The sequence below is a fragment of the Melanotaenia boesemani genome, chromosome 17 (genome assembly GCF_017639745.1).
Source record: "Melanotaenia boesemani isolate fMelBoe1 chromosome 17, fMelBoe1.pri, whole genome shotgun sequence".
NCBI lineage: Eukaryota > Metazoa > Chordata > Actinopteri > Atheriniformes > Melanotaeniidae > Melanotaenia > Melanotaenia boesemani.
Genome location: NC_055698.1, coordinates 22,140,957 through 22,165,835, shown reverse-complemented (window position 1 = coordinate 22,165,835; position 24,879 = coordinate 22,140,957). Strand labels below are relative to the sequence as shown.

At 38.8% G+C, this 24,879-nt stretch overlaps 2 protein-coding genes across 4 annotated transcripts; one reads left to right on the top strand and one right to left on the bottom strand.

The window, feature by feature from the left end:
- Window positions 1–247: 247 nt before the first annotated feature.
- nelfe (negative elongation factor complex member E) lies at window positions 248–5,298 on the bottom strand. 3 transcript variants are annotated; one of them, XM_042012212.1, is made up of 11 exons: window positions 5,219–5,298; window positions 4,860–4,945; window positions 3,086–3,155; window positions 2,719–2,864; window positions 2,508–2,582; window positions 2,215–2,252; window positions 1,813–2,114; window positions 1,159–1,303; window positions 979–1,033; window positions 542–644; window positions 248–451 (listed from the first exon to the last, which is right to left on the bottom strand). In XM_042012212.1, the coding sequence occupies exons 2-11, from the start codon at window positions 4,932–4,934 to the stop codon at window positions 378–380; spliced, it is 1,083 nt and encodes a 360-aa protein (XP_041868146.1). In that variant the 5' UTR covers window positions 4,935–4,945; window positions 5,219–5,298; the 3' UTR covers window positions 248–377. The 3 variants fall into 3 exon arrangements, with proteins under 3 accessions (XP_041868146.1, XP_041868145.1, XP_041868147.1); XM_042012211.1 differs by having other exon boundaries at window positions 4,860–4,966; window positions 5,219–5,281; XM_042012213.1 differs by having other exon boundaries at window positions 4,860–4,942; window positions 5,219–5,264.
- A 171-nt stretch (window positions 5,299–5,469) lies between these two features.
- skiv2l (SKI2 homolog, superkiller viralicidic activity 2-like) lies at window positions 5,470–24,625 on the top strand. Its single transcript, XM_042012210.1, has 29 exons — window positions 5,470–5,574; window positions 6,049–6,167; window positions 7,372–7,493; window positions 7,607–7,724; window positions 7,939–8,053; window positions 8,180–8,254; window positions 8,356–8,409; window positions 8,506–8,669; window positions 9,132–9,287; window positions 9,432–9,577; window positions 12,243–12,389; window positions 12,468–12,552; window positions 12,650–12,756; window positions 12,855–13,001; window positions 13,085–13,181; window positions 13,257–13,469; window positions 13,703–13,813; window positions 13,948–14,059; window positions 14,152–14,270; window positions 15,169–15,300; window positions 15,393–15,530; window positions 15,617–15,721; window positions 15,850–15,985; window positions 16,142–16,268; window positions 18,332–18,542; window positions 19,454–19,564; window positions 21,361–21,579; window positions 22,070–22,210; window positions 24,169–24,625. Exons 1-29 carry the CDS (start codon window positions 5,562–5,564, stop codon window positions 24,367–24,369), a joined length of 3,741 nt encoding a protein of 1,246 aa, XP_041868144.1. The 5' UTR covers window positions 5,470–5,561; the 3' UTR covers window positions 24,370–24,625.
- Window positions 24,626–24,879: the final 254 nt, after the last annotated feature.

Genomic DNA, 24,879 nt, shown 5'->3' with positions numbered 1-24,879 from the left:
ATCAGACTAACACAATTACCTTTATTCCAACGGTAAGTTGATGGTTGTTTATAATATGCAGAATATTTGTATTCTTACCAATTTTCACAGCGAAGTATTTGAATTGGTCAGGAAACTTCTGTGGCTCCTCAACAGGACTGGCATTTAGTTAAATTCCATGTGAACTTGATAGTTAAAGTGCTTTACATACTTGATGATGGATCTAATTGTGTTTCAAATTAATTTGACAGCATTTAAAACACTCCAGTTTTAGAGCCAACCTACAACTTCCTTTATTTACTTCAAAAGACAACACAAAATGTTTCCATCTATTCTGGAACACAGACAACAGAAGTAGCTTGCTAACTACACATTATAGCAATAATAGAAACGTTTCATCACAGGAAATCTTCACTGTACACCACTTGGTTCCTCTTGTCCCTGTAAGAGCCTTTGGTGCTGTTCTGCACAGCTGTGAAAGAAAGAGACCAAAGTGATCCACAGACACAACAGGCAGTGTGGTCAGTATGCAAACAAACAATATGAGGAGTTCTGTGTTTACCCAATGAAGCCCACACAGATTTGCCAGTGGCAGCATCCAGCATGGGCTGCTTTCTGGCGATGCTGACTTTGATGTGAACGTCTCCCACAATGCTCCCATTCAACTGTGAGACAAACACAACAAGGCCAGTTTAGACTGTTATTTTTTTCCTCAGAAACTACAATTTTTCTGCAAGTGGAGTGATAGAATGGCAAGATCCATTACTGTTTGTCTAGAAATAAAAAAATGTGAAACAATATTTACAATCATAGTAGGAAATTCTTATAAAACAAAACGGAAACTGTTTCTGCATGTCACAGAATAAAAGGGCAAAACATTCAAATGTGTTTCATATACTCAACTAACAATATTTAGTTTAATTGGGTCCCCTGACTAAATAAATTGAAGACAGTAAATACACTTTCTGGATATGATTTATACAGTAAGGCAGAACCAACCTCGGCCACAGCCTGGTCAGCAGACTCCATCTTCTCAAATGTGATAAATGCACAACTTGAAAGAGAAATGGAATCATGAGAAACTAGAATAATTTATAATTATATTGTAAATTACCATATTGTTGTGGAAAGGACAGACAGACAGAAGACAGGTGTATCAAACCCTTAATTATTCCATACTTGCGCGGGTTGTCCATTGAGAGGTCGATGATGTTTCCATGTTGAGAGAAGGCAGAGCGCAGACTGTCTTCGACAAGCCCAGAGCCGTAAACGTACACTGTATTCCCCTTTCGTACCCCTCTGCGTTCTGGGTATGAGTCTGATCCTGAGTAAAAAGAAATAGAATAAAAAATATCGTATTCCCAACAATATTTTGACTCTTTACAGTGAGCTGTGGGATTTTTTACCATATCTTATTTTTACCATTCTTTTCTGTCAGAATGGCCCAAATTTATACAGTGACATAACTGATATGAAGAAGTCCATATTCAGACCCATTTCTAATGACTTCCTCTATATGTGTTCATACAATGCCTTTAAGAAAATCAGTAATGGGTAAAAATTAGATATTGTAAAAGCAGATTTCATCCACCCCTTTGTTTTATTGGTTGTAAAAGATCCAGGAATGAGTGAAGTCTGAAGGGGTCAAAATCAGATTTAAGAGTCAAACAAAGTGGGGCATTACTTCATTTGAGCCCCAAACCTTAAAATAAAGCGTTATTTTCTAGATGCTTCGTGGCAAAGGATAATTGCAGAGTACCAATCAGATCTTTGCTGATACGTTTAAAATTTTTCCTGCAAATTCTGTGATGAAAAAGCAAAACGGTTACGCACGTCTGAACGGTCCATCTCGGTCTCTCTCTCTGTCTCGGTCCCTGTCCCGATCTCGATCCCTTTCTCTGCTTCGGTCACGGTCTCTGTCTCGATCCCTGTCCCTGTCTCTGTCTCTCTCTCTGTCTCTGCCTCTGTCTCTATCCCTATCCCTGTCTCTCTCTCTGTCTCTGTCCCGGTCCCTATCTCGATCTCTTTCCCGCTCTCTGTCCAGGTCTCGGTCTCTGTCTCTGTCCATTTCACGGCTGGATGACATGCCACCTCCATCTTCCTCATCCCGATAACGGTCACTTGAACTAACAAAGCTGAAGGGGGACATGAGGAAATTATGTTAGAAACGACACATGAACACCATCAGCATATGAATCATACTGCTTTACTAATTCCTCATGGCTTGAACGTTACCTCTCATACAGAGATTTCATGTGGGCTCTCTTTCCAGACTAGAGGTAGCACAACAAAAAAGATGAGAAAATCAGAACCTGAATCTTTTCTGAATGACTGTTCAGCTCAATTTTCTAAAACTTTGCATAATTTGTCTTTTTATAGCGCTGCTGGAAGCTTTACCACTAAACTGAAGGTGTGCTGTAGAAACATTAAAGTGATGAATCTCAGAAAAACAAGCCTATAAACATTACAAGCGAGATACCAAATGCAACAAGATGATCCTGTTATGTCATGTGTAATCTCCCCTATACCTCAGGTTGGTCATCATCTGTAGAGACACTCCTTTGGAAGGGTAAGAAAGCAGGAACTGGACCTTTTTCTGGGTCCTGGTGATGAGCACAAGAAACACATGAACAAAAAAAGAAAAATGTTTAACAACCAACCAGATTAAGATTTATTCATGTGGTCCTTACTTCTAATTCCTGACTATATCATAGTTCAGCATAAAAGGTAACACTGTACCTTGAGTTTGATTTCCAACATTCGAGAACGTTTGAAACCTGAGTTCTTGTTCTCAGATTTGATAGCACTGATGGCCCCCGACTTAATCAGCATCTTAGCTTGTTCTGTCGCCGTTGCCGTATCAACAACAGGCTGGTCAGACAACGCTGTGACAAAAAAAAAAGTAGACTGTTTTTATTAAATGTTTCAAATTGGTAGACACAATGTTTTAATTTAGAAATAAAATGTGACTTTAAGAAGGATTTGACCAGAGTTAATAGTAAAAAGGTTTTAAAGCTTTACATATGTTGGTAAATAAGCACATGATCAAGTTTAGTAACCAAAGACAATATACAAATTACAACTTAGCTTAATGTGAATTACTTACTTCGTTTCAAGCCACTCTGGTTAGTCTGGTTGGTTGAACTCTGCTTCTTCAAAGCAAGAAGTGCCTTTTTCTGAATAAGCAATAAAAGTTCAACATTAAAAATCTTTTAAAGATTTTCATGGAGCACAAGAGCTTCAATAGGATATTCACCATAATAACGTGTAAATAATGAGCAGAGCCTTCATTTCTAACCACATGAGCTGCAAATATGAATGTGTGTCAACACAGACGATATAATGTCATGTCTTTTACCCCAACATGAATTTTCCTTAGTTAATTATTAAGCTTAAATCTTCATATGCTGCATTTCATTTTTAATATAATTATTCTGCTGTAATCTGGGACAAAATGTGGATAAATAAAATTCTAAAAATAAAAAGAAGATTCCAGGATTAGACATATTTGTGGAGCTATTCTGAATAATTGACTGAGACAGGGATGAGGACTTTAATGACTTGTAGTTTTATTGTGTCAAGATTTGTCTTTATCGTTGTGAATGTACAATTTCTCTTCTCAGCCCACAAAGTCGCTGAATATCTACATTTCTTTGACCTCTCTGTAGAATATGAAAGTCTTGAGTCACCAAATTTCTCATGTATCTACAGTTTTCTGTAGATATATTTGTTTATTTATTTATTAAATAGAAAAAACACAGTAATATAGGCAAATGTTTAAGTGCAGAGGAGCTGTCAGCTTGTCAACCATGATGTCCACAAGCTGCTTAAAAAACAATATATTGAGTGTATCATGGGGATGAACCTGTAATGTCCAAATATTGTCTTTTGATAACAAGTTATTTTATTTTATTTAATTTTTTCTTATCCTGTCCAGCATCATAGCAGCAAAATGATGGTCTGGCTGCCGTGCTGTGCCAAACAAATTTACTTTCCAAACAGGACCTTTATGAACATAAGACTCCTTGTGATACTTTTCTGATTTTCCTACTTATTTGCATGTTTGTTACACTAACAAATTAAATGTTTTAGATCACTAAACTAATTTAAATATTAGACAACACAAGTAAACACAACATGCAGTTTACAAACAAAGGTTTTTATCATTAAAATAAAAACCTTCATTTAAAAACTGCAAAGAAATCAGGAAGGAGGCACAAAAGACAAAGTACAGAATGAACGACAGCTGTTTCAACAAATCTGAGTTCACAGTTTGGATTTCTTCTCTTTATATACCAGAAAATCCACTGTGTATTTAACCTGCTTTCTGGGACATCCATGGGATAAACAAACCGTAACTGGGAAATTAATTTAACACTTGCCACTACAAAAATTTACGGAGCCCCCCAGGGGACATGGGTCCCTCGCGAAAAAGGATGATTCGAGAGCGCGCACAGCCTGTTAAAGCCGCTTTGCTGTTTCTTCAGGTGTTTCTGGTCTGCATCTGTCCCTCTAAGCATCAATCAGCATAACACCCACATACACCTGACAATGACAATATGTCCACGTTGACAGAGCAAGTTTTAACGTAGTGCTTAAACGGAATAATTACAAGTGCAGACAAAGAGGTTTTCTGCACCAGAATCTGTATCAGGCATCTTGCTGCTTTACTGTTTTGGCTGCTTGTAACGCAAAACTTAATGCAAAAGTATTGCGTGGTAACCCAAAAGGGGGAAAATAAAAATAAATCCCGTGTCCCCCGAGGAGCTCTGTAAAAACTACTGTTAAACACTTGTGTTTTTACTTAACATTCCCAATACTAACATCGTGGTACAGTACTTATGGATGTGACAAACAATAAATAAATAATAAACAAGTACCTTTTTCTTGAGTTTGGCATACTTTTTCTGCAAAGCCTCTTCTTCCTCCGTCAGCGAACTTGGAAATACCACCATGGTGGCAGCTGTTACAATACAGACGACTGCAACTTTAGGTAGATACACATTTAATAATAATTAACAAGAATGACCAGAATCAAGTTTTGCTGTCAACCCCATTCTGCACCACCAGCCTGTACACGAGCTATTAGCTGACCAAAAACCACAACTTCTTTTCGAAAGTAAAAATGTTTTTCCATTCAAGCCATGCAAAAACAACAAAAAATTAAATACGTTTATTCTTAACCCATTAATGACATATCTTTTTGTCAGTTTTTGAATGTTCAGCTTTTGAACGTTACCTGCAAAGTTTACGTCAAACGGTCCACAAAACAACACCGACGCGTAGATATGACGTAGTACGCCAAGACTTTTTTTAATATAATTTTTTTGTGTTTTGTAACAAAAATATTTGTTAAAAAAAACTAAAAGGAAACGCCCACCCGACATAAACCAATATAAAATACACGCATAAATCAAACATATGTTGCATATATTTTATTTACGGCTTCAAGAAATCGCTTGTGTTCTGTCGGTGCTAGCTTAATTTGGTAGCAACTTCCGTCCAGCAATTTGTAGCAACTTCCGAAGCGAAAGCAGGAACTACATGGTGGCAACTTTTAGCTCTCAGTGGCAAGTGGGACCATGGAAAGAATAAGTAAGTTGCAGATTGTTGGTTTTTAAGCAGCCTCATTTAATATTGGCAACTAAAATGCGTTTCAGTTTGCTTTTGTCTCTCAGTGGTGTAATTTTTAGTGATGCAGCTAGTAGCAGTTTGCTGTCAATCAATTTAAAAGCTTCATGGCACAGATTTAATTAGTGACCAATGATTGCATTTCAGTTTGTTTATTCTTTCTCAAGTGCATAAGAAAACAAAAATAAAAAAGAGGTAAATCACTTTAGCGGTAGTCCACAATGTACGTTTCTTCAAGCCCAAATAGGAACTCCTCCGTATGCTAGACAGTGAAATATTTAATTTGTTTACCTGTTTTTTCTCTCTCAAATAAAATAAAGCTTTAAGAAATACAAATTGTGTTTAAAATATTTCTTTGTATGTGTATGATACAGTCCATGTTGTGTTTGTTGTTCGGTCCATGTGTCCATTCATAATTTTTTTCTTTTTTCCCCCCAGCTGTGCCCCCTGTGGGCCCCATGGACTTGCCTATGTCCCTACTGGAGATGGGTTGTTCTGGCAGGTTTGAGCTCATAACACACCCTGTGCCTGACCAGCCGTTACCTCCACAGAGCACGGTCAGTCAGGAACAGCTTCACTGTTTGCATTTGTATTTTATTAAAAAAAAATATATATATATCAAAGTCTCTCTAAATTGAAATATATTGCAAGTGTCACAATGGGAAATGACTGACACAATGACTGTCACTTGGGAAAATACAGAGGAAGCTATCATACTTTTGTGATCATCTGTCAGATGTCAGATTTCCTCTTCTCTCCAGAGTTCCTTACACAGTTTAGAAAATATATTAGTTGCTTTTAGTATTTTATCTTGGCTCTTTCACCTCATAACATAAGCTATTATGAGGGCAGGAGAGTTAATGACAATAATACAATTCATTTGGGTATTTTTTCTTTCTGACAACCAATTTGAATTATCCAACTTTAAACAACCTAAAAGAAGTAGCATGCTGCAGTGCACAAAGAGAAGTATCTAATGCACATTTTTGTTGTCCAGCTTCAGAATAGTTATAGTCTTAGCAGATTCAGTCACAGCCTACTGCAAGTGTCCACCAAACATCTTCCACTGATCTCTTGATGCTTTCCCTTGAGCTCAAAGAAACTAGGCAAGTGTTGTTGTTTTAGGTATTATAAGTGCAGTGCAACCTGTCTTCTTTTTTCAGCCAGAGGTGCTTTCAGCTGCTGGTTATAAAAAGAAAATAGAGGCTTAAAACACTTTGACGGCTTTGTCTATGTTTTAAAAAATTTCCATGGTGTTGGACTCAAGTAGCCAGCCAAGGGACTGTACTGTGTGGGATTGTGTTGCTGACAGCTGTGTGGCTTCAGATGCAGTGAATAAGTTAAACATGAACTGATTCTGTGACAAAAAGAATACTTGTCTGCTGGATGAACTCCCATGAAAACTAAACTTACTAACTGAAAGACTGTTTGAATGATTTCCTCCTGAATATGATGATGATGGTTGGGAAGCAATGCTGTTAACAGTAATGGACCATGGATCATAAAATAATATCCACTTGTGTAAACAGGACTGACTTCTATGAATAAAATTTAGGTTACCTTTTGCTTACATGTTAAAACCATTTAATAAAAAATTTAAATCTTTGTGTTTGGAAATCAAACTAAACAAAGAAATCTGATAACTTATATCTGGAAAAGTGAAGTTTTGAAATGGAAAATGTGTAGGATTTTGTCTCCTACAGATGCTTTATAAATAGTTTAGTGATGACAAGTGCGCTGATCTTATATTTCCTTCCACAGCTTCCCCATGGGCTTCCACCAACCAGCCTGAACCTGGAGACGGAAGTCGAGAAACAGTTTTTACGGGACCCTGCCTGGCTTCCTATTCATGACACAGACTTTGCCTTTCAGAAGTTTCTAAAGTACATATATTTGTTTATCTTATTACAAGTACAAAAAAAGAAAAAAAGTGAGCATTCAGAAATTAAAAAGATGTGATGATAAGATGACATTTTTGCTTTGTTGTCCTCTCTAGAGTGACTCAGAGGAAGACTAATGTCGACTCTTTGCTCCACTGCACTCCCTCTCCTCTTCACTCTGGGGTCTCAGTAGTCAGAGACCCAACCACAGGGATGCTGCTGGACTTCACAGAGGTAATATGTTGCACAGCTGCCTTTGTGTTGGGTGGATCAATCTCTCATTTAACAAACTAAACAAAAAACAATGTCATCTTGTTTAAAAAGCGGCATTGAAGCTTATTATCTGTCAGTGGAGGTTTATAGTTTTGTTACATATATTTATGTTATTTATATTTGTGTTAATTCACCTTCTTTCTGGTCTTTTCTGTTTTTTTTTCACCACATCTAGGTGTTAGTGGAGAACACTGGCCTGTCAGCCAAGAACTCGCTATCACTGCAGCGACAACCTGGGCCTCCCGCAGAGAGCCTTCGAGGAAGCAACACTAACTACCCCTTCCTCCCAGGTTGAGATTCATTTATTCAAAGCATCTGCGCTTTTCTAATTTATGAATCTTGCATTTAGATCAGGTGTTTACAAATGATGTATTTTAATCTTTGACGATATTAGTTGTAAATGGGCATTTTTACAGGTGGAATGGAGGAACTCTCTCTGGACCAGATTAAGAAGAAATTGGAGCTGGAGGAGGAAATAGACTTTGAGAATGGTGAATGTTTTTTTTTTTTTTTTTGTAAATAGTGTTGAAAAATGCTGTCAGACATCCTGCAAGTATTTGATTTCTATATATTTATTATTTTTGTAAATCAGATTTGTTGAGAGTCGCCCCGGGACTTAAAGCTGGGATGGACTTTAATAAAAAAGGTTAGAGATCATATCATCTAATGTTTTGAAAAAGACTATTTGTGCTTCAAAGATAAGAATTCATGAGGTGCCCTTTCTGATTTTTATATTTTAAAGATGATAAAATAGCAAAGGCAGAGGTCAACCTCATGTCCCTCCTGTCTGTACTGGATGACATCACTGATCTTCAGCCTGAGGCTGAGGAGAAGGATGAAGGCAAAGAAAGTGAAGAAGCCCCCAAATTACCAAGAACAAATAGCCTTGAAGACTTGGGCATCAAGGTAATATAGAGATTTATTTTTTCTTATTTTTAGGTGTCTGGTAAATAAAATTTTATGGCTTAAAAATTGTTCATATTAACATAATATGGAAATGATTTTTTCTTCTCATTGAGTTTGTTTTGGGGTGTTATAAAAGTAATGTGAGGCCACACAAGCAGTAAAGAACAAACTTCATTGTACACTCCATTAATAACACAAAAATAGAATACAGTGAACATATTCATAGAAAATGCTTGATCTTATTATGGTAATATATCTGTTACTGTGAGTTATGACATGTTTAGTGTCTGTTTCTGCTCAAGTTTGCTGCAGTGCAGTGTTTGAACTCAAATAAAATGTCTACTTTTTCAATTTGGAAACTAAAATGAATCCCAACATTTTATGACCTAAATTCCAGCTATGCTGTTGCCTCTGGCTCGACATGAACTGCTCTGAAATCCCACTCTCTCCCTCTGCATCCAGGATGCTGTGTCATCCGCATCTCACTCAGAGACAGGAAAAGAGGAGAAATCAAAACCAAAAGAAAACCCAGAGGAAAAGAAGAAGTGGGCCATTCCTGTGGACATAACATCACCCTGTGTTGATTTCTATAAGCTTATCCCCAACCCAGCGTTCAAGGTGGGAGCTCCAGTCATTATTCAATTACCCCAAAATATGACAGTTTGTTTTATAGCTGTGCGTCTCTAAAATGTCCCACTGCCCTGTATGTAATGAATCTCTTTAGCTGCTGGTATCTAATCGGTTCTTTGCCTTCTGCTTCAGTGGCCCTTTGAGCTGGATGTTTTCCAGAAACAGGCTGTGCTGAGGCTGGAAGCTCATGACTCCGTATTTGTAGCTGCACACACATCAGCTGGCAAAACAGTGGTGGCTGAATATGCCATCGCTCTCTCGCAGAAACACATGACCAGGTGTGTATTTGTCTGTACAAATTAATTACTTCTTGCCTCCCTGTGTGTGAAGGTGTACAGGTGTGTAACAAGCTGAAAACATGCTGCACAAATGATGCAGACAGATAAGTTGCCTTTTATTTAAAGCTAGAAAGGAAGGTGAAAACAGTTTTGAAGCTAAAAGCTGAATAAGAAAATCAGTCATTCATATTGTCCAGCAGCTCAGAATTTTACATATACACGTATTACAGTAAGATAAGTAATTAAAATGAATAAAATAGGAATATCAATAAAGATTAAAGAGAAATAAGATTATTAGTTCCCATTATAGGCTATGAGGATCATGTTTCGGAAGTCGCTGTTGTACAGTCTAATGGCTCATGGCTGTGTTATATAATACAAATTATATGACATTAATTAACTACTTTCCATTTTACAGTACACTGAGAGGTGACTGAAGCTGGAGTTGAGACACAACAGGCATGTTTTTAATTATGTTAATCAGTGCCAGGAGGGGATCTTGTAGATTTAACCAATTACAGGGATGTGTTGGTAGTGGTTGTTATGGAAACAGTGTTCAGATTTAAGCTACTGCTGATGACCAACCAGTGTGAACCTTATCATGATACATAATTAATCCCTGTAGGAAAATAAACCATTTTGGATGATTCAGTAGTCATCAGAGTAAAGCTCACGACATAGTTTTTATCATTTTCCCAGCTAAACTCAGCTCTGCATACTTACATTGGTCTTTTAAAAAACATTTAATGGCATTTAAAATGTCCAAATAATTTAATGAAATGTTGAATCTTCCTAAAACCTGAAAAGCATTCATGAATATCAGATTTGTTGCTGAGTGAATGTTTAAAATTTCTTTGCTTTTTCAGGTGCAGGCCAATTATTCTTCTTATTCTTCAACCAGATTATAGTGTCTTACATAACCCATACAAATAATTTAAAATGGGCAAGAAACAACCAAATTAACAACAAGAAAATGCAAATGTTAAGGTTATATTGAAACAAAGAAGGGTGTTCAGAGAGAGACTTCTTCAGGTCTGTTCTTCAGGACATTTTCACTGTTTGGTCCACCCAACAGGCTAATTTGGCACCCGTCTCTCTTCAGATCTCTCCAGCCAGTACAACCCAGTCTGATGTTGACTTATTTTGCCCCTTGCTCCATCCCTTTCTCTTTCTTTTCCTTGCTTCCTCCAATAATGTCTTATGTTTTTTTCTCTTTATCAGCCATATTGCTTGTTCACAACGGCCAGTGCGTTGATATCCAGTAGCTGGCATGTAACGTGGTGCAGTGCAGCAATAGATAGTTGTCACGTGATGCCCAAACTACAAAACAAAAGACATTTTAACCTGTTAATAATTACATAATTCACCTGACCTTCAAACAACCCTATATTGGAAATTAATGTGAACATACAAATTTAAAAGTACTGTTTTGCTGTTTGTTCATATTTTTAGCCTTTCTAAAGTAAACACAGCAGATATACCATTTCCACAGCAGAGGACAGGCGTGTTACAAGATGGTAGATCATTAAGAGAGTGTCAACGTTACCATTTCATCAAATCCATTAAATCCTGAAAACCAATGTAGTGATGTGACATTTTAATAATTATGATGATTATGTAACCATGATTACATTATTATCTCTAAAAATTGTGATTATATGACCAATTGCCTTAAAGTAATTCTTCAGTACATTTCCTGCCATTTTAACTTTACCACTGGATGGTGCTGAAGGCCAAAGATTATTATTTAGTCTTTTTAATTAAAGGTTATTCTTGTTTATCCAAGTTTATTTTTTTTTTCCAGTTGTTTTTTAGTCTGATGAAAACTTAATTGCAAAAGATTTTTCACTGATATAATTCCTCATTAATTAATTAATTAGATTAAACCCTAGATGTTCATCTTGATTTTTATTGTCTGAAGTCATAACATGTGTTTGCTGATCATGTTATTAAAAGTAGCTTTTTAAATTTGGACAATGATTTCTCACAGCACTTCTACAACCTGCAGTATGTTTTTTTTTTTTTATGCTACGTCGTGGGAATTCACACATTAAATCCTCATGGTAAATGGTCTGTACTTATATAGCGCTTTTATCCAAAGCGCTTTACATATACGTCACATTCACCCATTCTCACACACTGATGGCGGAAGCTGCCATGCAGGGCGCTAACCACGACCCATCAGGAGCAAGTAGGGGTTCGGTGTCTTGCTCAGGGACACCTCGACATGAGCTCTCCGGGCCGGGATCGAACCGGCAAGCCTTAGGTTACAGGACGACCACTCATAACTGTCTCTGTCAACTAAGTTATTTAGAGGACTTTAGAGGAGTTATTTGTTAAGACTTTTGACACAATTTGGATATTTCAGTACAATTTACATAAAAAGTTAAATTCCCATCTTGTTGAAAAGTAATATATCTAGCAACAGCAGCATATTGTTTGCTATATCTCAGTTGGTTTTGAAGGAGCCTTAACTGTACTAATCTAGAAGACTGTAATGTTTCAACATGCAAAGATATGAAATGCAGATAAATGTGCATATTTATTTGCAGGTTTCTGAGGTACGATGTTGTCACACAGTAGTCAGGAATGTAAACAATCACAAGAACAGCTTCATTGCTCATTATTACTGAAGGTTTATACTTTTTTATTCTTGTTTTTATAGGACCATCTACACATCTCCTATCAAGGCTCTGTCCAATCAGAAGTTCAGAGACTTCAAAAACACCTTTGGAGATGTTGGACTCTTAACGGGTGACGTCCAGCTCAGTCCTGAATCTTCCTGTCTCATCATGACCACAGAGATCCTCAGGTATTCTTGCTACATACCTTTTTTCTTAGTAGATTAAATTAAGTGTTTAGATAAGTTTTTGCCACTCTCATTTCTCAGGTCTATGCTCTACAACGGCTCAGAGGTCATCAGAGACTTGGAGTGGGTGATCTTTGATGAGGTTCACTACATCAATGATGCTGAAGTACGGGAACCTTTATTTAACAGATTTTCCAGCAGTTACTGGATTTACAGATAAAATAAGAAATAATTGTTTTTCCTTTGCTTTTTGCCATCTTCAGAGAGGTGTTGTGTGGGAAGAGGTCTTGATTATGCTTCCCGATCACGTCAGTATCATTCTCCTCAGCGCCACTGTGCCAAATGCTCTGGAATTCAGCGAGTGGATCGGGTAAATTCACCAATGACACCAGTCTAAACTCTGAAAGAGTTTTTTTTTTTAAGCAATAGTAGAGGCTGCAATCTGTGGTTTTTGTTGCTCATCCCCAGTCGTATCAAGAAGAGGCATATTTATGTGATCAGCACAATGAAGAGGCCTGTACCTTTGGAGCATTACCTGTACACTGGAAACAGCAGCAAGACTCAGAAAGAGATGTTTTTACTGGTGGATGCTACAGGAAACTTCTTGACTAAAGGGTACAGCTCTTCTGTCTTGTACTTGACATGGTGAATGGTGTTTTAAACTGTCTCCTATTAAATCAAATCGTGTGTCTTGTCAGATATTACGCAGCTGTTGATGCTAAGAAGGAGCGCACTAGTAAACATGCTCAATCATTTGGCACTAAAAACACATCTCAAAACACTTCAGCTAGTCAGGTAATTCCCTCACTTTTTCCAGTTTTCCCTCATCATTCTGATGCCCCCTAACTCCTCCTTAAATTTCTCCTGCAGGACCGGTCAGTGTGGCTCACCCTCCTCCGCTTCCTGTCCCAGCGGCAGCAGACCCCAGTGGTTGCTTTCACCTTCTCTCGGACGCGGTGTGATGACAACGCCCGCTCGCTGGACTCTATGGACCTCACCACCTCCATAGAGAAGGCCGAAATCCACTCCTTCTTCCAGAAGAGCCTCAGTCGCCTGCGAGGAGGAGACCGGCAGCTTCCTCAGGTAAATAGCACAAACATGTATGTGACTTTCATCCTCAGAGAATAAAATATTCCACAGGCTCACCAAGCTTTGGATGTGTTTTACATATGTATTAAAAAAAAAAAGTGGTTTCACGTTTTATTTGTGTTGACCAGGCTGCTGAATTCCCTTTTGTTTATCAGCTGGGCTTGTGCATTGTTTTTTCAGTAGAAACAATAACTGGCCTGTTCTCTGACTCTGACCCGTTCATTCAGATCTTGCTGATGAGGGACCTGCTGAAGAGAGGCATTGCAGTCCATCATAGCGGGATCCTGCCCATCCTGAAGGAGGTCATTGAGATGCTTTTCTCACGAGGTCTCGTAAAGGTGAGACAGCAGAGGTTCATGTTAAAATCTACTTTACAGTTTGTCCTTGAAGAACCAGACTCATCAGTTACTAAATCAACATGTTCTGTACTGATTGTTTGATGTTGTAAACACCGCTTTTCATTTCTTTTAAGGTGTTGTTTGCCACTGAGACGTTTGCGATGGGAGTGAACATGCCCGCCAGGACTGTGGTTTTCGACAGCATCAGAAAACACGACGGGACCGGCTTTAGAAATCTGCTGCCTGGTTCGATGCTCTTGTCTTTCTTGTCTTTCATCCGAACCAGCTGAAAAACAGCAGTATTTGATGTATGTTTATGCTGCAACACATACTTGTAGGTGAGTATATTCAGATGGCGGGTCGAGCGGGAAGGAGAGGTCTGGATGCCACAGGCACCGTGATTATACTGTGTAAGGCCGGTGTTCACGAGATGGCAGATCTACATGTCATGATGCTGGTGAGGCCCTCCATGTTTCAAAGCCTGCTGCAGAGATTTAACTTTACAAAATCCGACTGCCACTTCAGTTCATGTGCTGCATCATTAGGTCTCCTGATAGTTCTAGTACGTAAAGCAGAACTCTGCTCAGCTTGTTTATTCTGTCAGGGATCCAAGCTGCTGCACGCTGAGTTATTCATTTAACATTCAATTACACAGATGAGTGGGTTATTTTCACTCTGCCTTCCTCTGTGCCTTCTTGGAAGGGAGTGTTCTGTTTTCAGTGTGCTCTCCAACAAATTATTTTTATTTAGTCTTGTTTTTTTGGGGGGGGGGTCTCTGATGGAATTTTATCTTTATGACTAAATGTAAGAAAGCCAGAGCCTCCTCTTCTTCTGATGATTAAAATGACTGGCTGTAGCATTTTATAGGGTTCCTGACGTTTTGAAGTTGAATGCTGTGCTGATGAAATTTACCTCTTAATAACCAGACAGTAATAAATTATGTCTTTTTAACAAACCCACAGATTTGTTGCCTCACCTCTGAGCTATGTAAATCACACAATATGAAGCTAACACACAAGTACACATTTTAATTTTTGTAATAAACAGGGTGATAATATTTAACAGGTGATTGCTGGAAGATGGAGAGGAACATGTCTAATTGGGTAGTTCCAATGGACAATTTTCACTTATTTATGGACAGAAAATAAACATTAAAGTAACAGATTTTGGTCAGATGACTGTTGCAGAGAAGTTATGCATCTGTCCTTCCATTCTTTATTTAAGCACAGTTATACCTACTGTAAGTTACCTAAAAGTTTTTCTAAGGTAAGAAACGAGAGCTGCTTGATGATTCAGAATGGACTGAAAGCTGTTGTTTTAGAAAATTTCCTGACTGTCCTGTTTGTCTGTTTTAGGGTAAGCCTACCATCCTCCAGTCCCAGTTCAGACTGACCTACACTATGATTCTCAACCTGCTTCGAGTCGAAGCTCTCCGAGTGACTGACATGATGAGAAGGAGCTTTTCTGAAAGCCATAGAGACACTCAGGTGACCCTTGCGGAGCAAGACCAGATGAGGCTCATCATTAAAGTTAAATGACAGCTGACAAATACCTCCCCCTCCTCTTCCTCCCTCTGCAGGCGCACGAGAAGAGGATCAGCCAGCTGAAGCAGTCGTTGTCCTCTATCCCTCCTCTGGACACCGACGGCCAGCTGTCAGACTTGATGCCGTACTACCACACCGTGACGGAGCTGCGAACCACCACAGAAGCCCTCCAGGTTCCTTCTCACACACAAACGCGATCAAATTCAAATTGATCAGCTTGTTTATTCGCTCCAATTCTTCTCTGTTGTCTCAATTTCAGCAAGCCATCCTGGAGTCTGTGAACGGACTGAAAGCACTCTCCGTGGGTCGAGTTGTGGTGGTTAACAACAAACAGCATCTCAACGCACTGGGAGTTATCCTCCAGGCAAGTGTTTTAAATCGACTCATTCTGTAGACTTGTTGGGTCTAAATGATAAATAGGAACTCAAATATTTGGAATAAATTCAATAATTGGCATGGGCATTGAAACTGTCTGCACTCTTTTCTTAACAGGTGTCCAATGATGCTATGAATCGCTCTTTCACAGCTCTTATTATCTGTGAGAAGGGCAATGAGGAAGGGGAAGGAAAAGGCAACAACTACACCGCTTTCCCACACCTCTACAACACCGCCCTGTTCATACCTGATGGTAGGTGATGGGTGGGGGTGCACATGATGCATCTACATTAACTGTCTTCATTCTGCTTTACAGTCACTAAGATATACTCATCATTTTATTACTTTCACAAAGTATGACCATGACCTCAGATTGATTTTTTTTTTGCCATCCTCTTGCTTTTGTCAGGCCCGTGTAGCCACACAGTGCAGAAGCTGAAGCTTCAGGACATCTCAGGTATCACAGTGAAGACCCTTAAAGTGATTCCTGAAAGAATCATTGATAACTACAACAAGAGACAGCAACCTCGATTCAAGTGAGTGAAGGTTACGATACAATTTTTGAACCACAGGTTGTAAAATACAAATGAAAAGGCATTAAATGTTTTCGTAAACAGGCCTCCAGACTAGCTCAATAACTCTTCACCACCATCAGCTAACTGGAGAAAAACACAAGCACAAAATTTAGAAGCGTCAGTTATATTTACTTCAAGACATCCATTATAGAGAAGTACGGAGAAGATCAGATGGAGCTGCTCTTTGTAGATCTAGAGAAAGTGTATGACAGGATGCTAAGAGTGGAGTGGTAGAGAAGTATGTCAGAGTGGTGAAGAACATGTATATGAGAGCTGTAAGAGGGTAGTTAGGTGTGACAGAGGAGTTCAAGGTGGAGGTGGGACTACATCAAGGATCAGCTGTGAGCCCCTTCTTGCTCACTGTGGTAATGGACAGGCTAACAGATGAGGTTAGACAGGAATCTCCATAGGCTATGGTGCATGCAAATGACACTGTGATCTGTCGTGAGAACAGGGAACAGGTGGAGGAAAATCTAGAGAAGATGGATGTGTTTCCTGGAAAGGAGAGGGACAAAAGAGTAGCCACAGCAAAATGGGATACAATAGCCCATTTCCACCACAAGAACTTCTTTCATTTACCCAGGATTTTAGAAAAGGAGTTGGAATTTAGTAGATTTCCTGGAATTTTTGAGGGACAGGGTTGTGTGCTGAACAAATGTAAACGTGTTTATTTTACCTCTACAAACTTAATTCTGTGTCCCCTGAGGAAAAGACAGGAGGCAGGGAATGACAAGGATGGATAAGATCAGGAATGGGTACATCAGCGGGATAGGACATGTTAGATGGAGTCAGAGAGGCCAGACTAAGATAGTTTTGGCATGTACAGAGGAGGGGTAGATTACATATTGGTAGAAGGATGCTGAGGTTGGAACTATGGGGAAGACGAGGAGATTTATGGATGTAGTGAAATGGGACATGACGTTAGATGGTGTAAGAGAAGATGTAGAGGACAGGGTTGGATGCAGGCATAATTCACTGTGGAACAGCTGAAAAAGACAAGAAGAAGAATGCACTAATTAAACTTTTATTTTTTCTTCGTCTTGATATCATTAATGATAAAAAATTTGGTCATAAGTAGATAATTTACATAAATTACTGTTAGATTTGGAGGGAAAATGTCACAGAATAAAGTTTTTTTAATATATAAATACAGAAGCCAAGTAATTTCTTAACACTAATCTCTTTCTTTAAAATAAAACTGTGCTATGATATTAGCTTACACTGTGTTCATTACCATCTATCAGTAAATATGCTGAGAATGTGTTGCTGCATGTTAACTAGTTATTTTGATTGGCACGTTAGTGTCACTTCCAGTGAGCTGCACATGTTGTCGTTTTCAAAAGTCATGTTCATTTGCTCAGTTTAATTAAAGGAGACCCATAAATACAGTGAATTGCAGCCCTTCTTTTACAAAATGTTTGGATGTACTGATGTTTGAGTCTCTTCTTGTAGACAGATTAGTTCATTTTTGCTGCACAGACTTGCTGCAGGTTGTCGTTGGGTCTATTTCTGCTGTTGTAGCGCCTCACAGGTCTTGTGTTTAAAGTTTGTTGTTATAGCCGCAAACTAATTATTCCTACAAATGTTTAGCCACAGAGATAGTGCATGAAATAAATGGTTTTCCTTCTTCACTATGTATTTACCTTTAAAACGGTGTGACTCTTTTATGTATGATGGAGGGGATCTTTCCACGTCTTATCCTCAATAATTCAGGATTCACGTCATGGGTCTGAATGCTTATTTCGTTGTTAAAAAGTATAAATCATAGTTCAAAGAAAGATGAGAAAAATATGTCATTTACTGACCCTAAAAAAGTGGATGGCAGCCCACACAGTTTTAATTGTCCCACTTAGAAACATAATAAATTTAATAAGACAGTGTAGACTGCAGAGTTATTCATATGAAACTTTAAATACTATTAGGTCTTTTGAATTATGCATAAGTTATACAGCAAAAAAATAGAGGCGGTAATGGATAGGGATGATTGCAAAGGTCCAAGGTCTTTACTCCTTTGTGCTGTGTAGACACGATCCTCCTGGCCAAGCCATTTCCACGGCAACACAGGAGCTCTTGCGGTTAGCCGAGGCCAACCCTGATGGCATAGCGACCCTCGACCCAGTGAACGACCTCCAGCTGAAGAGCGTGGATGTGGTGGAGGACACCATGAGGGTCCGCGTGCTTCAAGACAGCCTCAGGAGTTTCAACTGCATCCACTCTCCTACTTTTGCAGAGCAGGTGTGTGCATATGTGTGTGCATGTTGATGTGTTTAATCATCACCGCAGCCCTGGAAGGCAGCGCTCCCCATCAGTTATTTATATCTGTTTGAGATGTGCTACAAATATGAATGGTGAGACGAGTGTTTTGGTTTCAGTGTTTAATAAAGACATCAAATTCCTTTTGCTCTGCAGCTGAATATTTATGCAGTGAATTAACGCCACAGCCTTACATAAGACTCATTTTTCAATTAGCCCCCCTTTTGATGGGCATGCATCTTATTTTTCCCCTTTAGCTCAGCTTCAGCTCAGTTTTCTTTGTGCCCTCCCTCTTTTATCCTTTAGTTGTACGATAACATCAAATCCACCACAAGATGGTGTCTAACCTGTTTTGTTTGGTTTATTTGTTTTTTCTTTGTCTGGCAGCTTCATTGAAGAGACGAGATGCAAGAATCTGAGCTGGCTGTTTCTATAATTATCCAAATATGCTCAGAGCTGCAGCTCATCGCTTTCTCACAGGAACAGCACGTTATTTGAACCATCACAGCACATACACACTTACATACATAGATACACACACACTGGCTCCTTCATTACTCTGCACAACAACTAGCTCTTAATCGCAGTTTCTTCTTATTGTTGTACGTTCACACTCCCATCATGTCTTTATTCACATGTGAGTTTTAGAAATGGATTAATGCAGTGTGCTTCACAAGGCAATCTGTGTGTGTGTGGCAGTTAGCCCTTGTGGGTTTATATGTAGAATTCATCAAATGCTGCAAATGAGAGTACAATAAGTAATGTTATTCTTCCCAGTATGGTGCAGCATGCCCGTTTTTCTATTGCCGCTAAATCAGGTCAAGTGCTGCAGTGGTGCTGTTGTATGCTCAAGTTTGTGTTTCTGTGTGTGTGTGTGTGTGTGTGTGTCTCAGTTTGCTCGGGTTAAGGAGAGAATGAGTGTGCAGGAGGAGCTGGACCGGCTGCTGTTCCTGGTGTCCGATCAGTCTCTGACTCTGCTGCCTGAATACCATCAGAGGATCAAGGTTTGAATCTGCGTCCAGGCCTGTCGCTGTTTACTGGTTTTTATCAAGCTGATTTATTAATTGAAAACAAACATTTTTACATTTTTGAAAAAAAAGGAACATTTTCTGCATCTTTTTTTAGTTTATGTTAGAGCTGGGCAATTTATCAATCAATTATTAATTGAATTTTCAGTTTTTAACTATTTATTTTTATGAAAATCTGGATTTTTTTTTTCTCTCTTTTATATGCACCACAAATGCTGGTCTTGGGCATCCATAGTTAGCAGCAGACTCAGCCCTCCCTCCTCACCAGAACGGTGTTTGTCTGAAAAGGAGCCGTCACTCGCACCTGACATTTAGCTGTGGATATAACTGCAGTGAGACATCTTTTTGATATGCAGAAAACAAATTCAACCCACAAACTCTTGTTAAGAAACAACCAACATCAGGGATTTTTTTCCTGTGTGACAAGGATTCAGATAGAAAGAGATCACGGATGCAGTTGTGTTGCGAGATATGAAGCCGTTTATTTTTTTATTTTTTTTTTATTTTATTTTATTTTTTTGCACTGAAACGCTTTAAGTTAAATATTGTTTTAAATAAGTTCAATAGGTTTTTTAAAGAAAGAAAAAGGGGGGAAAAAAATCTATTAAAATCGAAAATTGGATTTGGTTTGAAAAAATCTGTTTTTATTTTATTGCCCAGCCTTAGTTTATGTTAAATCAAATAGATTTGGATAGGAGGAATTTTGAGGAAGTAAAGACATTTGATGTCATAAGATAGCAGTTGTTCTTTTTTTTTTTTTTTTTTTTTTGTTTTGTTTTTTTTTTTTTCACTATTGTCTGACATTTTAAGATCTTTGAAAATTGAATGAAGGATTAAATTAGAATAATAACTAAATTAAACCCATGACACATTCATTTTACATTAACTAACGTGTTAAGTATTTGGACTGAAGATAATTCTTCCAGTATCTGCATTTGTTGTCATTTTGTTTCATCCTGCAGCTGTTTTGTTCATTCGTTTTACCATTAAAAAGAAATTAAATCTCCACTGGAAATTTCCTAAATTTAGTATGTCAGATATAAATAGATATTTTGTCTAATCAGGTTTCCCACATTCCCATAACATAGTGAGTGAAAGCACCATAAATTACCAAAAAAGGTTTTTAAATCTTTCTGTTAATCTGAGCTGACATGTCACTGCTGAATCTAGCTAAAGCATTAAAATGGGAAAAAAATACCACATAATAGTCCAAAATTATTAATGTGCAAAGTTTATGTCTGTTCCAAAAGCAAATTCACAATCAAACATGTCAGTATTAGTGGCAAGAGTTTAAGTTATAAAATATAACTTTTTTTTATCCCAGGCACTGCAGAGGATGGAGATCATTTCATTATCTGGCCCAAGTTTAATACAGGGTTGATGTTGGTGCACTCCTATGACACCAGATGCTGAGTGAAATCTGCACAATAGTAAAGATATTTTACAAACAAACTAGAATGTCTTCCCTTTAGTGGCACCAGAAGAAAATTTACAGATGACTTGAATGATTTGGGATCTTTCTATTTTGACATGGTTAAAATCTAATGCTAAGCTCTAAGAATTCATACAAGAAAAGCCTTGTTCACAGACCACAAAACCCTGATAAATTATGTCCCACATAATCAGTATCCATGAAACATGTCTAGACTTCATTACATTTTTGTGACAGTCTGTTTCAAAGAGGCATTTGGTTTCATTTTTTTACTTTAGTGCGTCAACGTGAATGACCAGCTGTTCTGATCTTGATCAGGCATGTTTTTGGTCTCCACCAGGTCCTTCAGTCTCTTCAGTACGTGGACAGCAGCGGGGCGGTGCAGCTAAAAGGCAGAGTAGCTTCTCAGATCAGCAGCCACGAGCTGCTGCTGACCGAGCTGCTGTTCGAGAACGCACTAAGCCCCCTGGCACCCGAGGAGAGCGCCGCCCTGCTGTCCTGCTTGGTCTTCACTCAAAACACTCAGGTGGAGCCACACATTACCAACACACTCCAGGAGGTGAGGATGAATAGTTTTTTTCCTCTTTCTGACATGAATAGAAGATATTAAAGCAACATATTGCACAGACTCCATGGTGACTCGGGGGACAAACAATGTCCCCCACGTTGTTCCACATCCTGGAATGGACAAGGTCACATTACCCGACTTACCCAGTCACTCGCTCCCTCATTAAACCACTTGTCTGGTCTTTTTTTGTCAAATATGCCTGTGCTGCACCAGTGCATGTTGGGAACCGCTCTGACATGGAAGAGCTTTACGAGGGTTTAAATTAATGATGACCTAAGTAGCAATTTCTAAAACCTTCTGTACTAGAAGAGCAGCAACAGTTCGTGAAACAGATTTCCTCTACATAAGTAACACCATCATCCTGTTAACACTCAGGGGGGAGTCACTTGTACAACTCAGACGCATGTATCTGACTGGTTTGACCACTTTATGCAGTCCACACACTTATCTTCCTCATTTTGTGTGTCCATTTTTCTTCCAGGGTATCGATCGAGTGCTGTCAGTAGCTAAGCGAATCGGAGAGCTGCAGCAGGATTGTGGGATATCGCAGACAGCCGAGGAATTTGTAGGCCAGTTCAAGTTCGGCCTGACTGAAGTGGTGTACTGCTGGGCCAGAGGCATGGTGAGATTTCACACCATAAGACCCCCCCCCCCCCCCCACCCCCACCCACCCACACACACACACACACACACACACACACACGAGGGTGCATGGAGATATGGTTTGTCTCACACTATGATAGAGCTCAATTATTAGCCACTTTATTAGGAAAATATTCATTCTTACAAACTATCAGATTACAACCACATTTTCTGTCAGAATTACATCCAGATTTTACACTAAGACCACCACCTCACTTTATCTTAGGGCTTTCCATGCTTTCAGATTGCAAGCCAGAACAGTGGAAAAAAGCAACATGACAGTATATGTTCACTGATGGCTCAAATGCCCCCCTGACCTACCTTTAGCAAAAAACAGGGATGTTCAATGAAGCTACAGCTGACCTGCCTTGAACAAACTGTATGAAAGAGGCTACAGAGGTGCCCCTCCTCTCTGCTGGAGAGCGTACCTGCAGCAGTGTGGCGAAGATCTGAATTCACAAGAAAAACTTGGATATTAAGTAAGATTGAATTATTTGCAAAGGAAAACCTATTTTTACAAGAGGAAAAAAAAAAAAAAAAAAACTTTTGATTTTTTTTTTTTATTTTTCCCTGGTCAAGGAGCCACATGGCTAATTTAGCACATCTGGTTCAACCCCATCTCTTCACTGATGCCACCACACACCATCATGTCATCTTTGGTTATAAGTATACAGTTGTAGTTTTAGCTCAGAATCATCATATCATACTTTAAAGATGCATTATAGAACTTTTACAAATTTCTCAGTGACACGCCCCCTATTAGCGGTTAATTCGGGACAGTTTTGACTGTTTTCTTATCTCTTGTTCTGTCTCTTACTCTCTGTCTTTTCCTCTCTTCTTCCGATAATGTCTTCTTGTGTTTCTTTGCTGAATCAGCCACAGCGTGTGTTCAAAATGGCCGATGTGTTTATATCTGCTTGCTACACTGTGACGTGTGAAGCGAAACTCGGCTGCAACATCACGCAGCGTCCTGGATGAAAAAGTTTGGTGCGGTTTTTCAGCCTCGGGTAGTGACGGCTCCAGGAATGCACATAATAGATGTCACTGTGCCATTAAATGAGTCTGGAGCGTGTTTTTAGGGTTAGAAAGTTACACAATGCATCTTTAAGCATGTTTACTTTGCAGTGGGGGATGTCCAGGAGGAAACAGCACACTGATTAAAGCAAGATGGTGTTGATGATGAGGATGATAATGTTTCTATCAGTGTTTACTAGGGGATCCTCTGCGAATTTTCCTACAGGTATATTAGATGTATAGCCTAATAATCTCAGAGGTTTTATAATTCTAGCACCTTAATCTCCAAGATTATATGACTCTGTTCAAACTTTCTCTAGAAAACCTCATTATTCCCACATATAGATCTAAACATTCAAATGTTCCATCCACATAATGATTCAAAACAGATTTCATGTTAATCGAAACTGTAAATGATGATATTCCTAAATTAAATGATGTCTTTTCTGCACTAAACTAAGGTTTTGGTACACTGGGTGTGGCATATCTGATCATAATGTACTTTGTATTTCAGCAAAGTGAAATTAGACCTAAAGAAAGCCTGACTGGTAAATTGACTTTACAGTTTACTGACTTAACTTTTTTATGTGCTGTACACAGTGTGCAGTGTGTGTGAGTTTATAGTTTTTCTCTGAAGTAAATGACTGTTGGCAATGTTATGAGTGCACTAATATTATTTTGATTTCTTCTGTAACCTGCCCAGTCATGTAATTATTTTTTTTTTCTTTTGGGCTCCGTTTGGACCAATTTACAGTGTAATGCAGTAAAATGTCATTTAACCAACACACCATGATCACAAAGGCTTAATCATATTAAACGTTCACAGTTTTCTTTGCTGTGTAAATTTACCTCAGTTTTAGTTTATATTAGAAGATAAAACAATTCCATCAGTCGTGTCACCTCTTTTTTTTTTCCCCATCCCAGCCTTTCGCAGACATCGCCCAGCTTACAGACGTCCAGGAGGGCACGGTGGTCCGCTGCATACAGCGCCTGGACGAGGTGCTGAAGGAGGTGCGACAGGCCGCACGCATAGTGGGAGACTCCGTCTTAGGGAGCAAAATGGAAAAGGCTTCTTTGGCCATCCGCAGGGACATTGTTTTCACCGCTTCCCTCTACACCCACTGAGGTGTAGAGGGGTGAGGATTCCAAGGAATGTGGGGGGATGCCTATGATGTGTATTTGTGTGTAAAAAAATGTGAGAAAGATGGAGGTGTTGTATATGGAGGAGGTGCTGAATGTGCCTATGCATGTTGATGTTTACATGAAAACTAAAGATTATGAACAAGACACTGATTTTAACCCAACAGACCAAAGTACAGACGATAAGAGAGAAGATAAAATCTGGATTGTCCTTTTTTTGTACAGGAATAAAATCTCTGTTCCAAAAAACTGCTGTCTTTTTTATTTTCTTTTTTATTTCTTTTATTAGTTTCCTTGCACCAGCCCCAGTCTACTCTGCTTACTATGTGAGTTTTTGCTGATCACTTGAAGACACAAGGCTTGGGGAGAAAAATTGAGGTGGTGAATAGTCAAGCAGAGCGAGAGAGTGAGAAAAAAATCCATCTAATTCAGAATATCCCTCTCTGTTGCGCTGTAATGGGATGTTCCAGCCTAGTGCCTGTGCGTTTTCCTAGT